General features: G+C 30.5%; 1 protein-coding gene across 4 annotated transcripts in view; it reads left to right on the top strand.

Annotated features, from left to right (window-relative positions):
• The window catches only part of LOC131039150 (probable LRR receptor-like serine/threonine-protein kinase At1g56140), a 51,171-nt gene extending 35,846 nt beyond the window's left edge, over positions 1-15,325 (top strand). For 2 of the 4 annotated variants that reach the window (XM_057971853.2, XM_057971822.2), the window contains 13 exons: positions 6,045-6,116; positions 6,275-6,337; positions 7,042-7,107; positions 7,467-7,505; positions 7,652-7,704; positions 9,143-9,537; positions 9,886-10,078; positions 10,923-11,075; positions 11,168-11,280; positions 11,395-11,605; positions 12,166-12,403; positions 14,483-14,633; positions 14,742-15,325. In XM_057971853.2, the coding sequence (XP_057827836.2) occupies positions 6,045-6,116; positions 6,275-6,337; positions 7,042-7,107; positions 7,467-7,505; positions 7,652-7,704; positions 9,143-9,537; positions 9,886-10,078; positions 10,923-11,075; positions 11,168-11,280; positions 11,395-11,605; positions 12,166-12,403; positions 14,483-14,633; positions 14,742-15,095 (2,101 nt within the window). In that variant the 3' untranslated portion in view covers positions 15,096-15,325. The remainder of the gene's footprint in view (positions 1-6,044; positions 6,117-6,274; positions 6,338-7,041; positions 7,108-7,466; positions 7,506-7,651; positions 7,705-9,142; positions 9,538-9,885; positions 10,079-10,922; positions 11,076-11,167; positions 11,281-11,394; positions 11,606-12,165; positions 12,404-14,482; positions 14,634-14,741) is intronic. The other 2 variants (XM_057971839.2, XM_057971831.2) reach the window with 2 other exon arrangements.
• Positions 15,326-16,943: the final 1,618 nt, after the last annotated feature.

The raw sequence follows: 16,943 nt of genomic DNA, 5'->3' as shown, positions 1-16,943 counted from the left end.
CTAATCAAGATACTTTTTGAAGATTGATGTAAATGTGAAAATTCCTAAGAAATATAATACGAAAGATCTTTGCTCATTGTTTTTTTCCTAGCATATTTTTACAAGGTTTTTTTCGCATAAATTTGTGTGTTTATCGTTTATTGTTTCTCTACTTAATTTTGCACTACATATTTTCATAATAGTGTGGTCATTGGTTAGGTTATGCTTGTTGAATGGAGATAGAGGTTAGTCAATAATATAAAGCTTGTGCAGTAAAGATTGAGGGTGTAATAAACCACCTTAATTAACCCAACAAAATTGACCATTATTTTTTTTTGCTTAATTTAATCATTTATGTTTGATTCAATCGCATACTCTGGGCATCCATCCATTTGGATTAGGCATTCATCCATCCGGGATGAGCATCTAACCATACGGGTTAGGCATATGTCCATACGGGACATAAGATTTCATCTATCCAATACGAGATAGGCATCTACCCATACGGGGTAGGCATCTATCCAATTGGGATAGGAGGTGCTCTGGCCAGAGAGACTCATTGGGACCATTTGGGTCCTAAGCCACTCACTAAGTACTACACTCTTCTAACAGAAGTGCACCGAGGTCGTTGTCCTTAGGAGTAATTAAATAACATAATTTCAAGCTTGAATTCTGCCTTGGAATTTGGCTTAAAGCCTCGGGAAGTCAAGTGAATCCATACGAGATTCCTTCCGAGTATGCATTGAATTACTTTTTCCATTTTATTTTACTTATCTTTCAATTTAGGATTCTTACTCAATCCTTCTTCTTACCAAGCCTAGACCCCACCCACGAACGCCTAAGTACGAGGGACAACTCCGTCCCAAGACTGCCTACATACCCACTTCAACACGGGATCAAGGCATAAAGTATGTAGTTCTATTTTCTACTCTATGGTTTGATGTAAACTGATTAGTGGGTATGCAACCCTTTCTAGGGTCAATGTCCCAGACAGTTTCTCTGCGGTTGCTACCCACGGTGGTAGCACTTAAACAAAGGCTCAAGATGGCCTATTGTTTGTGGCCAAAAACAACTACATCCTAACACCTATCATAAGCGTCACCCTTGACCAAATTGTCAATCACCAATATCTCTTCAAGATTAAAAATCAATTTCATAAAAGCATTTTACTTAACCAACCCTAAAGGGGGTTTACTATGGTTTAACTCAATGGATGTAAAATCATTTAAAAATTATCTTATTAGATTACCGATCCAAGGGGGATTACCCGCCCCTTGGATTTTAACTTCCAAGTGTCCCTTATTACTCCCCGGCGATTTATAGGGACGATGCCACAGACGTCGTTGATGTAGCTTTATTAGGTGTTAAGTGCAGTAGTTCAACACGACGACATTACCCGTAAGCGTGACCCAGAGGCACCGTATATACCGAACGCTACTAGGTTTTGGTTTTCCAACTTCCTTTATTTAATTTTCCAACTTATGATAAGCATCATGCTTGGAAAATAATTATGAATTGAACGCGTATAATTAGACATTGCAAAGCTCAATTAATTGAAATAACTACTTGATGAATTACATGGAATAAAAACCATAACTAACATTATTTATTATTCAAAACTTGAAATATAACTTTGCATAATAATGTCAATTAGGAAACTTGCATATTAATAATTTCACATGTAACTTGCATGGAGATGAAAACATCAATAAATGTAACTAATGTATAAATAATTTGCATGATATAAAAAATAGTGTAACTTGCGTGCATGATTAAGCAATTCATTATTCCTATGGTCATAGGTTCCAAAAATAACGATTAATTTAGACATTAGATTCAAATCATGATAATGTGCAATAATTGCTTTCAATGAGTCCAAATACCAACCAAGTAACCCAACGAATTTTAAGTAGTTTTCCGATTATAAAATTTAATACAATTTTAATTTACATTTTGAAAATTGCAAAAGGAACTTAATTATTATTATAAATTTTCCTAAGGCAATTATACAATTTAATTTACAATTGAAAAAAAAAAAATCTAACAATAAATACTTTTCAAAAATTACCTAAAATCTTTTTATTAAACAAACAAAAAAAAATAAAAAAATGGCCGAATTTAATAGTGGCATTGTTTTTGAAAAAGGTAAAGAAAGGGGAGTACGTGGGAGTGGGACCCACGGGTCCCATCACCATTGCGGGTCTGCGGAAGCAGGACCACAGTGGTGAGGGGACCCCATGGTCCCCTCCACTCCCTTGCGGCCACTGTCGTGACAGTGACTGCAGGGGAAGTGGAGGGTACCACTTCCCCTGGCGGTTACAATAATCGCCGCCACTACCCCGCATGCTGCCCGAAACCCAACATCATTTTTTGAGAAAATGGCACTTGCTAAAATATAATCCCTTTGTAATATTTAATACATTTTATCATTTGAAATAAATTATGTGTGTGTGTGTGTGTGTGTGTGTGTGTGTGTGTGTGTGTGTGTGTGTGTGTGTGTGTGTGTGTGTATATATATATATATATATATATATATATATATATATATATATATATATATGTATATAGATATGTATATATGTATACATACATACATATATATGTATGTATACATATATATATGTATGTATACATATATGTATGTATGTATACATATATGTATGTATGTATACATATATATATATATATATATACATACATACATATATATATATATATATATATATATGTATGTATATATATATGTATGTATATACATATGTATACATATGTATATACATATGTATACATATGTATATACATATGTATACATATGTATATATATATGTATACATATGTATATATATATGTATACATATGTATATATATATATATATATATATATATATGGTTTACATTTCCAATTATTTAAAGGTATATATATATAAACAAAAAGAGTATTCATTTATGAAAATGATAACATGAATAAAATAGATAATCAAACAATTGTTTTGGATTGATTTTACAGTAAACAAGAGGTTAATATTTCCAGTATTCACAAGTTTATTTCCAATATTCACAGGGAGATTGTTTATTTCCAGTATTCACAGGAAGATTGTTTTTTTCCAGTATTCACAGGAAGATTGTTTATTTCCAATATTCATTTCTTGTATTCACGGGAAGATTTTATTCAACTAATATTCATAGAGAGATCTTATTCAACTAATATCCACAGAGAAATCTTATTCAACTAATATCCACTGAGAGATCTTATTCAACTAATATCCACAAAGAGATCTTATTCAACTCACAGGGAGATTTATTTAACTAATAATCACAGAGAGATTTATTTAACTAATAACCACAGAGAGATTTATTTAACTAATAATCACAGAGAGATTAAAGAATGAGATTCAAATTTCCATTCGAAGAACCAAAGAAATGAATTAGAGGGAAGAAAAAAAGATTAAGATTCAAATCACACAAGGAAGAATTTTAATCTCAGAAAAAGAGATTTTAAACAAATAAAGGAATATGATTTTTTTGGTAAAATCTTTGGAAAAAAAAAAAGCAAGATCATGTGCATATTTTCTTAAGGGAAATAAAATAAATTAAAAAACTATCTTTTACGTGCACTATATGAAAGCATTATCATTATTATTTATCCCTAAATAAAATATTTACAATCTAATATAAAAATTTCTTTATATAAAAGAAGATCTATAACTATATTTTTGATAATACGAATTCCTCATAAGTGAATATGAAATAACAAGGAGAGAACCTGGTTTATCGAGCTTGATGTTGAATCCACAAGCTATCCTTTTGATCCTTCCTTGCAACTTGAGAGAAATCCTTCAAACAACAACTTAAAATTCTTGCAACCAAAATGAGACTACCAAAGAAGATCTACTTCTAAAACTTGGGAAATTTCCTTCAAAACATAATCAACTCCCTTCTTTGAAACTTGCATACAATTTTATAAGAAAATTCCCTCCATTCCACTATCTAGAAAATTTAAATAAAAAGGAGATTCTTTTCCAATATTGGACTCATGCAAATTGATTAAACTTAGTGGGGGAGTTACATGCAAGGTGGTGGAGATTCCTCTAGAAGCTTCTTATTCTTCCTAGAACATGTGTCATAATTGGGAGTGGAAAATAAATAAATAAAAATAATGTATATTCTCCAAGTGTGTGTGTGTGTGTGTACTATTATTTTCATTCTTTTTATAACACTTATTCAATCATTTAAATAGCTTATCCAAAAATATAATAAAATTGTATTTAAATCAAAAAGTGATAAAGGAGGGTTGTGACAGAGGGATAATACATCATGTGGGTGTTGTATAATAACATTTTTTTTAATTTGTTTTCTCGGATTCCGTTATTTAAGTTGGTGATATGTTTAATTACTCAAAATAGAGATATTTATTTTGCTTCGAGGATAAGAAGGTTGCATCCAACTTGAACCAAAGGGAGGGTCCAAATTTAACCATTCTTAAGGCATATGTGTACACGATTAGTACTTTAGGATCATATTGATTCTTACTTAGGATCTATTTCTTGACACCAAATAATTAAGATTTCATTATGCTTGGGAGATAATAAAAAGATGTTGTAATTGGTAATACTTCATAAGGTTATGCTTAATTAAGATTAGGATTATTAGATAATGATTTATTCAAGAGATGATCCTCTAGAAAAACCAAGATTATATAATACTTGACAAATGAGTTTGAAAGTGAAAGGATAAAGCTTGGATTGAGAGTTTTTAATAGAGTTAACTATATCTATGCAAAAGGATTAGATCAAATGAGGATCAAAGTAACTGAGATTGTAATTCAAGTGGCACATCATTGAGGATCTAACTACGCATGGATTGTAGAGCAGTCAAGGGATTAAAGACTCATAAAATTGGTCATGTTGTACAACTAGTTTGTGACTCATATAAATGCTAATGAGTTCTTGGTCAATTATAATATATTGTATTGTCAGACCTTTCAATCTAAGATTTTTGTAAGGCCTTAAGACTCAATTGAAATACCTAGCAACTTGGTGTAATCATTAGTAATGGAATAAATACACCATTCTCTCTATTTTCTTTGTTGTTTAATTTAAATTGTTATGTTGTTTGAGTAGATTTGGGTGTTTTTACTTAGATCTAGTGGTTACATTGTATGGTTGGATAGTCTTCCATTAGAACCTTGTAGTATGATTGTGTTAATGAATCATCATGATTTGTTGAAAATCAATCAATTCTAATACTACTCCAACTCAATCATAATAAAAAATGTACTTTATTACAAAATAAACCCCTCTTTAGTTTTTACCTCGAAACCTTTCAACAAGTCTTGTTTCTTTTGAATCATTCATAGTATATCTTCTTAGCTTATTTATTTTAAATATGCAAATTTTTCAATGCATCAAATTATATAATGAGTTTTGAGGAATCAATTTCATAATTTTGAGCATTTTAGTTCACATAAGTCCACTCTCATAAGTGTGAAGTATACACATAGAACACATTATATCTATTGATTTTGTAAGATCAAAGGATTCAAATTTATTGAGATGTCATTCACCCAAATACTAGTTTCTAGCTTATGCATGTATAAATACATATTGAGTTTCCTCTACAATTGATACAACTTAGTTTGATATTGTAATATCATAAACTCAATGCAAGTTTTATACACTATGAATCTTCAATATAAATTTTCCTATCCCATTAATTTTTATATAAGTACTTTTTCTACTACATATCAAAGCATATGATGCCTTTTATAGTTCACTTAAAAATATAATTTTTATTCATCCCATATTTGATGGGAAGTGATTCAAAAGAAAGCATCTCTCATAAGATGAGTTTTCCATATAGAACCCATTACATTTAGATGATAATCATAAGGGTGAAGAAAAAGGAATTTTGAGAGGCCATCTTAATTGTTTTTATTCATAATATATCATTTTAATATTTTGAGGTAATATTTATAAGTTTTGTAAAATTATTGAAAAAGCATCTAGAGTTTCCATATATTACTTGATTTGGTTTCATAACTTTACTTGTGATTTGGGTTTCCACAGGGACTTGAGTTTCAACAAGTTAAGTGGAGAAATTCCAGAAAAACTTTATTCATTGCAACCACTAGTATTATTGTAAGAATTATTTTAATGATTTAGAAACTACCATTTAAGATATTCTAATTAGAATGCATAATTTATTATTAATTTATAAAATATATTCAATATTTCAAGTCAAAAATATTTATATTGTAATAGAATGTTAAATAAAAGATGTTGTTCCTATATTTCAGGTTTTTAGGGAGCAACTTTTTGAGTGGGAGTCTTTCTTCACAAGATAATGATATTCAAATAATGTAAGAACTTTTATTGTCAAACAAATTGTGTTTAATTTTGATCTAAATCTTGTTGTATGTAAACTAATATCTACATGTGCATATCATAAATTATTAGTGGAAATGTTTGCAAATTATTAAGAGCATTGTACATAAAGCATGCTATCTAAGATTTGATTAATGTAACTGACATATATAAACATAAAATAATAAATTATAGAACTTGTATTCATTAAATAATATCATAGAATATAAGTTATGTTAAAAATAAGGGCTTATTAATCACAAAAGATGTGTGTTTTTCTCAAATTGAAAAATTAAAAATATCTTATCAATCGCCCAAACCTATATATGTTTTAGAAACAAAACATCACAAATTATTAGTAAGTCGTCAACTACTTTTTATTAGTAGAAAATATGATTATTAATTGACCAAACAAATTTCTAAATCTTTTTTAAATTCTAGAATAAATTATTAATATACATTATTGTTATTATATAGATAAAAAAAAACTACACGTGGATCTTTCTATTGTAAACATTACTATTATAAAATGTTCAATTATTGACAAAGACACTCCCCTTCATTTCTTTAAACACAATAAAATTAAGTGATTGTTAAATCGATATATAAACAAAGAATTCATGTTAAACATATTTTGTGGCCCTAAATGTGGCTCCATTTTTAATAGATGCATTAATACAATAAATTCTATACTTTGCAGAGATTTGTCATATAACCAATTTTCAGGAGATATTCCCATAGCATTGTCTACCAGTATTTCAAAAGTGTAAGTACCAACGTAGCCTAAAGTTTACTTAATTATTCTAATTCTAACAATCAATTCATGTTATTAAGTTAGAACTTCAAAAGTTATATTTAATTTTTTTTCTTAGATTAAAGTTCACTTTGACCTCTTCATGAGTGGTAGTATTTTTTCTTTATTATAAAATGTTGATTTAATTTCATTTACATAACACTTTCAAAAAATTATTGTGTTAATTTATTATAAAATATTTTATTTATCTTTTATATCAAAATTGATATATATTCATTAAGATTTGAAACATGTTTCTTCACGCAATCTACTCAAAAGTGAAACTCCTTATTTTGATCAAATTTTTAATCTAGTTTCATTTATGTGTGCAGGAATATAGTTAGGAACAATCTAAATCTCAAAAATAATGGGTATGTTTTCTATATGTACAACATTTTTAAGAATTCTTTTAAATCATAAAAAGAGGTTACAAATAATCCTATTAAAAATTTAGAGCATATTTTATTAAAAATAATAACCAACAAAAATTCTCATTGATTTTTGTTGATTGAATTAGAGATCCAACATTATGCCTCCAAAGAAATTTTCCATGCGGTAACAAGTCACAAAGTAAGAATTCTTAATCATCTTATTCTTAAAAATATTTTATAATATTTCCTATTTATTTATAATTTCTTTTCACAAAAATATTTTAAATTTATACTAAAAATGGTACTCTTGTTTATCTCTAATTTTTAAGTTGAGTGGGAAATGATGAAGACATTTGTACACCATAAAAGATGCACAAGTTTAATTTGAAAGGAGATATTTGACCTATGAATACTTTGTAGGACAATATATAAGGTAAATGGGAAATGATTCTTCGTATAGGCATCTACCACTTGAGAATTTCATACATCAAATTCATGTATCACTTAGCAACGATACTTGAAAAAATCTTTACCATTTTCATATTTTTATATTTTTTACTTAAAAGCTAATAGATAAACAATTGCAACATGATAACAACAAAGAGGAAATTTTTAATTTTGATGGTTATATATGAGATGGGTGAACAATTGCATTTCGAGTTTCTTGTGGTTTGCCCTTTGTACAAATAATTTATACTCTTGGTCCAAATTTGCAAGGGAAGTTAAAATGACCATGTATTAATGTCAAATGGTTACTTTTTCAATTATATTTTTCATTCTAGAGATCAATGTAAAACAATGTGGTAGGGTCACTAGTATGTCACATAAGGGCATGTTCTCTTAGGTTAGTTTGTATAAATGTCTACAAATGATTGAAAACAATAATCTTTAGTCATGTATATGTTCCTATACATAGTTGTGACTAAAATTCTTTTTAATATACCAATTGATGTGTTAATATGTGAATGATATGTGAATACAACTTGGAGTTGTCAAATAATCAAATGAATGTATTCAATGCCTTTAAATACAAGAACAATGCAACAAATCACATAAACTTTGGAGGGAAATATTCAAATTTGAAGTTTTTGTTTTGAAATAAAAAAATATGTAAGTTTGTAGCTGGAACGAGATGTGTGAATCATAAGAATGAGGTAGAGATAAATTCATAACAATGTGTGTAGGTGGCATAGAACAAGGGACCCAATTTTACACAAAATGAGTACTTTGTCAATATATCTACATATCAAAATACTTCCCAACATAAACATAAAACTAAATAAAAAATAACATAGATAAACAAATTTCACAGTGATTTCTACATAATTTTCTCAAAAACTTTGTATGTCTCACCCATTCATATATCTATATATCCATCTTATACATTCTTTCTTACAAATGTAATTATATTACTTTAGTTACAGTATTAAAAGAATCTCATTTTCAATTAATAAAGCTGAGGTTCAAATATGAGAGCACGTTGAATCAAAAGACGTGCAAACCTAGTTCACAATGACCCAATGAAAACTTCAACCTTGATAATCACAACATCACATCACTCAACCAGTACACTATAAAAAGAACCCATATATATAAATGAAAAACAGTATTGAAAGTTGTGATCTTTTTGTCTGCAGACTATGGTTTTGCTATAAATTGTGGAGGAAACAAGTTGAAATCTTTTGGTACTGAATTCGACGCTGATCTTGGTACTACTCAATTTTTCCAAAGTCTGAACAAAAAGTGGCTAGTAACTAATACAGGATTTTTTGGGGATCCCCTGAGTCAGCAAAATTTCAATGCCCAGAGTAACGCTACCTTTTCTATTAGTCCACAAAATAACACCATAGCTAGCTCTCAAGCATTAGATCCAGAACTGTACAGCACAGCACGCATTTCTCCAGCCTCTCTGAGGTACTATGGCCTTGACCTCCATAATGGATTATACACTGTAGAGCTCCATTTTGCAGAGATACAATATCCAGATACGCCAGACTCAAAAAGGGCACGTATCTTTGATGTCTATATTCAGGTACATCAATTTGCTTTAGCAATTTCTGCTTTAGATGTATGTATAAAAGCAATCTGATTTTTCGTGGTATTGTAAATTGACTAATTATGGGATAAAATTTTTGAAAGCTTAAAATTAGAGAGTTCTTCTCCAATCTTTAGTATGGAAGAAAAATTTGAAAAAATTCTTGGAATGTTTCAAAATTTCTCTCATATTCAATTATGTTTGTCAGTAACTTTTTGGGATGTTTCTTTTAAAGTCTAAAATTGTCAAAACAGACCATTTTTCATATTGGGTGGAATTGCTCAAAATTTAACGGTCCTGAATCCTGATCACCATATTGGGTGGAATTGCTCAAAATTTGTGCAGGGAGATAGAAAGTTGAAAGATTTTAATATTAAAGAGGCCGCTGGAGACAAAAATGTGGCTGTTGTTATGAACTACACCATAAATGTTACAGAAAACTTCTTGGAGATTCACTTCTTTTGGGCTGGGAAAGGGGCATGTTGTGAACTACAAGATATGCATGGACCTTTGGTATCGGCCATTAGAGTATCTCCTCGTAAGTCAGATCTTTATGCCATTATCTTTTACTGTGTTCTAACTGCTTAGAATAGATCTACTTAAGGATAACAGAAAACAAAACTGAATAATTAGGGGAGAAAAATACAATGGCCTGCAGAGTTATAAGTTGATCATAATTTTCTTTTATTGGTAAAGGCAGAGCCAAGATTTATATTGATTTGAATTAATTACAGTAGTTTCATAACTGAGAGACATAGCATAAACTTATAACCACAATTTTTTTTTCTTGTAAAGGCAGAGCCAAGATTTATATTGATTTGAATTAATTACAGTAGTTTCATAACTGAGAGACATAGCATAAACTTATTCTCAGCAATCCCAACAAAAATTGATTTCCAAAGCAGGCAGAAAACCATTATCATTATGATTCAACCTCTTTTTTCAGACCACATTTTTACTATCTTGACCACATTTTTACTATCTATTGGTATTTCAATTATGGTAAAAATCTATGATAATTAACATTTTTTTTAGTTTATAATTTTAAAAGGGTGTGTTTCGGATGGGGTAAAAAAATATTCTATCGACTTCTATAAAATTTGAAACTTACATTGCACCGCAAAATCATCCACTTTAAAATAGTTTTAAAAAATCTCAACAACGTCCATTGAAAATTTTTAGAAAGCCTCCTCCATGGGACTGCAGCCTAAGAGTGCTCTGAGCTTCACAGAGTGTTCAAAATATAATGTTCAATGCAAGGGGAATAATTCTTTTTGGCCATTAGCAGTGTATGAATTATAGGCTGTTTGTTTTGAGATAAACCCTTTGCTATGTTTCCTCTTTCATCTGATATGTAATTTTATTGAATTTTCTTGTGGCAGAATTCAATGTGCCAAACTCAAAGAATCATAAGACAGTCATAATTATTGTTGTCGTGGTGATCATTTTGGGCCTTCTGCTGATATTATCTATGGTCTTAATCAAGGAAAGGAAAAGGGGAGCCAACAAATTATCCTGTTTCAGTGAGGACAAAGGTTTTTAAACTTACCTGATCGAAATCATTTTGTTTTTCTAATTCACCAGCTTCATATTAATTGTTTTCTGTGCATGCTCCGAGGGTTAACAGAGCTGCAGACCATGGAGAACAATTCTTTCAGCTTTAAAATGATGAAAATTGCAACAAATAATTTTAATCCCAAAAATAAGATAGGTGAAGGTGGATTTGGTGCTGTTTACAAGGTACATTAATCTGCATCCTCAAATTTCAACCAAGCCTATATGCCTGAAATCTAGCATTCCAATTTAATAGAGGATTTACCAGATCACTGTCATATGAATATTTTTACTGTACAGGGCATAATGCCAGATGGGAGGAAGGTGGCAATAAAGCAGTTATCAGCTTACTCCAAACAGGGGAGTCGAGAGTTTCTGAATGAAGTAGGACTAATTTCTGCAGCACAACATCCAGATCTTGTTAAGCTTTATGGTTGCTGTGTAGAGGGAGATGAGCTGCTATTGGTTTATGAATACATGGAAAATGGAAACCTTGCTGAAGCATTGTTTGGTAAAGCTACCTTTTTACAATTACTCTATACTTTTAGCAATTTATCTGTTAGAACATTTGAAAAGCACCATTGCCATTTATATCAAATTGATCCACAGAACCTTTGAAAATTGACATTAAATTATGCGGCTCATTATGTCTTTTTACTTCTTGTTTGATACAATATTGGTAATGGCTATCTAGTCATCAGGATGTCCTGCAGCAACTATGGTTGGATGTGAGGACTGATGTTATTCATTTAGAGTAATGGTATAATGAGCAAGCTACAAATAATTTTCATCGATGAAAAGTACAAATAATTCTCATCGATGAAAAGTAAAAAATTTCAATTATGCAACATCTAATCATAGATACCATAATACATCCTGATAGCTAAAACTGTTTCCCACAATATTAAAATACTCTTATTTTTATTGTCATTGCCATGTCCTAAACTCTTCATAAATGGAACTTGGAAGTGTCATAATGGGTTGCATTTTAAATGTTTATTTGTTCTGAAGTGATTACAGAAAGCACAAGGAATCCAATTTTTCTCACTGAATTCTAATTCTTATTTGCAGATCGTAATGAATCCCAGATTAAGCTAGACTGGCCCACTCGATATAAGATTTGCTTAGGAATTGCACGGGGTCTTGCATACCTTCATGACGAATCACTGCTAAAAATTATACACAGGGACATTAAATCTACAAACATTCTTCTAGATAAAGATTTAAATCCCAAAGTAGCTGATTTTGGCTTGGCAAGAATGTTCGATGAGGAAGGCACTCATGTCAGCACAAGGGTAGCTGGAACAATGTAAGTTGGAAAAAACTGAAGAGTTTACAAGATAACAAGTTTGTAATCTTTTGAAATTGGAAAATAATTTAGAAAAATAACAGTAATATAATGATAAGAAATATACATAAATGAAACTGTTTATAATATTATGTTTCAAAAGATTACATGTTTCATATAATCTTAAGGGGTATTAACCATTTTTTACAAATTTAGATCTAAATTTGATAGTTAACTGAAATGTCACTTCTTAGAGTCACACTCTAACAAACTGTCAGAATTGAAATTAACACTGCCAACAACTTGCTTATAAATTTATTCATTAGTTCCAACACTTGAAGAAATGAAGTATGTATGATATCTAAGTATATTCTTGATGTAAAGGAGACTCCCCTTCAAAATCACCTGATCACACACTTCAAAACATTTATGCTAATCTGATTTTGGGAAAAAAAAAAAAAAAACATGAAAGAAAGAAAGAAATGGAATGATCATCAATATTATGCAAACAAACTTGAGAATTTTGTTTTGAAAATTGAAACAACTTTTCATTACACAATGCTAAGCCTATTGTCTTCACTTTCTGATGCTCCAATCTGATATATGACTGATAACAGACCTGCGAATCGAATGTACAACAGCAGCAATGTCTTCCAAAATCTGTTTTTTTTTTTAATCTTCCAAGCCTTCACCGACTATGTCTCCAAGAATTGAAAATCAACATGAAAAATGTCAAATTCTTCATAAAATTACATTTCATTGGGGGACCCAGAAATGACACACCAAACTTAGATTCCTTCCTAATTTTTAATTTGAATTTGCCTTAGAATCTTCATTTAGTGTTGTTACAACACACTTACAATTTGTTAAAGATACCTCATGCCACCAACTCACCCATTTGACTCCAAACTTGGCAAAACCCAGTGGAATGCCAAACTAAAGAGAATATGCTTTGTGATAAGCATGTACTCTCGAGAAATTTGAATTTGATGGCTTCCATTTAGGTGTATGTGGGGTCCACAAATTCTCAATGTTTATATTGATGATTTTTTAATTTTAACAATTTAAATTGTCACCAAATTACAATAAAAATATTTGCTAAAGTCTATTACAAGCCATGTCAAAATATTTGGCTTTATTAATCACAAAAATCAATGTAAAGCTAAAATTCCAACTACGCAAAAAATATATTTTTTTTTTGGATGTGCATGATTGCCTGACCCCACTCCTACATCAATTCTTACACATTACAAACTCTCTCTTTCATTCTTGCAACCAAGCATCCACTAAACTATTAAATGGACACATCACTATCCTTTTAGGTGTCGAGCACCTCTCCTCCAACATCAAATGAAGGCATGATGAGGAACCTATATTTTCTCTAACAATTTTTTAAATGTACTTTGATGATCCCAACACATCTAATGATCATTAAAATAATTCAATGATTTGTTTAGTCCTTTTTTTTAATGTTTTTAGTAGCATAATCTATACTCTTTTCGAATAGACACTTTCACCTTACAAAATAGCACTTTCATCTTTGGTCCTTTGAGGCCTTTTTTTTAAATGATAGAAAATAATCTTTTTTGAGATGGATCTCTATGTCTCTTTTAAAGACTTCAACACATAAGCTCCTAATCCAGCCAACCGCACTTATGATACTCATTTTAGAACAAACTTTACCTTCTACCCTATGAAAATCAACTCTCAAGATGCTCTCATTTACCTGAGAACTCCTATGATGGAGTCACATCCAACCCAACTCAATACCATGATAAATTTAAAAAATTAACAGTAAAAAGACAGGAGATATACACAAATGAAACTGACAATTATATTCTGCTTGAAAAAATTAGATATTTTATAGTCTTAAGAAACAATCAATTCCTACAAACTTGGATCTAAACTTAATAGCTGATTACATTCTAACACACCATCAGAACTAAAACTAACACTACCAACAACATGCTTATGCAATTTTCAGACTGAACCCCTTTTTTCTTTTAAATGATTGTTACATAAAATCTGAATAGCATACGTTTGCAACCCCCTTTTTTTCAGCAATTCTAAAATCAGTTTATCGTTTGAAAAACTCTTCAGTGGATATATGGCTCCAGAGTATGCCCTCAGTGGGCATCTAACAGACAAGGCAGATCTTTACAGCTTTGGGGTGCTCATTCTTGAAATTGTTAGTGGCAGAAAACATACAGACACCAGCTTGGAAGAAAAGAGGGCTTACCTTCTTGAATGGGTAACATTGTGTATTAAATTCACTCTTGTACATGTCAAAAACTTCCACACGGTTATTTCAAAAGCTTTGTCTTTTAGATATGATTTTTAATATGGCTCCACATCACAGGTTTGGCATTTGTACGAGGAAAAGAAAGTGCTGCAACTGGTAGATGGCAGCCTGCTGAGTTCTGGATACAATGAAGAAGAAGTGGTAAGGATAATTAATGTGGGTTTGTTGTGCACCCGTGAGAATCCAGGTAGAAGACCCAGGATGTCTACAATAGTTGAAATGCTAGAAGGAAAAATAGAAACACCTGCTTCACATTCTCGGCCTGGGTATCTCACCCATTGGCAAGTATGGCAGCTCACTGCTGGAGTGCCCCACAATCAGGCCGAATCCTCTACAAGTAATACATCCACCCACATGAAACCATCAATAGAAAGCTCTTCATCCAGCAAGCAAACTCTCAGCTTAGGGTGATCTGTGGACAGCATTTTTGTTAGGGTTTAGGCTAGAATTACTCATTCTCAGATCTCATGCAGTTAGACCATAATCCAACTCTAAACAAATGTTTGAATTGACAATTTACAGTAACACATCTTAGCTGAATTATTTGAAAATAATGTATTATTGGATCTTATTGTAATATGGGAAGTTGATGAGATACTCTTCCAAAGTTAAAATCGATGTGATTCTTCTGATTCAGTACCCTTTCAAGCTTTCAATACCCAAGTTCATAAATAACTAGTCTTTGATTTCTATAATATGAGAAGAACGTTGGTATATTGTATAGACAATTCAACTTCATAAATATAGTATTTTACTGAAGGTTTCGGTGGCTTATATTGATATTGAACAATAATATGGTAAATAACCTTGACCAACATATTCCAACATTCGCAATCTTGGGAGCTAGCTGCAACTGCGAGTGTGTTCTATTCTTGTGTGCAATCCTCAATACTAAATACCATGAAAGTAAGAACATTGAGATGAAGTTGTTAAGTGTAATTTAAGATGAGTCATTTAAGCAAGTCAAAATTTAGATTGTGTTGTTCAAGTTAAACTATGATGTATACAATTTATGACTTAGAAACAATTTGTCAATCTCAAGAAATACTTGAAGTCTTAAACTTTAAAGATTAGTATCATTTTGTTATTAACTATTTTTAAGAGTTTTATATTTTTTTATAATTATCTAAAGAGTCATTTTTATGTAATACCAGTTATAAATTTTTTATTATAAAATAGATATATTATTGGTCGAATTTGATATTTTTTAATTGTCTTTGTATTCTCATACATGTATCAAAGATTTTTGTGTTGTATTTGGCTATAAAAAATTAGGGAGGGTGGGAGAGGGGGTTCAAAGTGAAGGTTGGGGAATTTGTCATAAGGATGGAGGACTATTTCTATCTTTAATTAACTTCTCACCATAAAAAGTGGATATATTGCTTTAAAAGCTCTAGATCTTCATATTATATTCACTCTAGATCATAAGAGAGTTATTCTAATACTTGTGATCTAAAGTTTTGGTAACTAAAATAATGCGAGGTTTTGGTAGTCAAGAAAACAAAGAAAAGTTCTGATAAGCAAGATAATGAGAAGTTTTGGTAGCCAAGACTATGAGGAGGAATATATATTCTAAACTAAAATAAATAATTTATGCTTGTGGATAGTGTGTTTCCCTATCCACATTTGTTGTAAAATTCTAGTTGTTAACATTGTATGTCCCTTATAAACAACTTCAATGATAGATAATGTGAGTATCCCTATCCTTTATTGAAATTTTAGCAAGGTCATTCCCACTAATGTGAACAACTGGGTGTGCCCTCGATGATGTAAGTCTTAGATTATAGTGTGTACTAGTCCATAAGCTTTTATGTACTTGGTGAGCTATTAAGTGTTTCATAGTTCAACATGTGGTTGTTTGGACCATTGTGTTATTCCTACTCTAGTTTTTGGTACCCTTACTTCAATAAAAGAATATGATGTAATAAGAGGGAATATTAATAATATTATTATATGATGTTTAGTTAGTAGTTTATATTGTATAGGATAGTTGTGATTTACAAGAACTACCACCTTTTTTACTTTGTATATAATTTTAATGATGAAGCAATGCAAAAGATAGTATTTTAACCTAACACAAGCGATCAAATAGTGTAAATTGGTCCATGGAGTAGTGTCAATTGTGTGATATCCACAAACAAACACTTAAGAAGTTAAGACAACGGCTAAAGAGTAAGGTTGAGATATTACTACTTATTCCTTGAGATTGAATATAATAATATGAATCTTGATTTTTAAAAAAGGAAAGAATGTATGTAC

The sequence above is a fragment of the Cryptomeria japonica genome, chromosome 6, assembly GCF_030272615.1.
Source record: "Cryptomeria japonica chromosome 6, Sugi_1.0, whole genome shotgun sequence".
Taxonomy (NCBI): domain Eukaryota; kingdom Viridiplantae; phylum Streptophyta; class Pinopsida; order Cupressales; family Cupressaceae; genus Cryptomeria; species Cryptomeria japonica.
The sequence above is the reverse complement of the archived record's forward strand: the minus strand, read 5'-3'. Positions and strand labels throughout refer to the sequence as shown.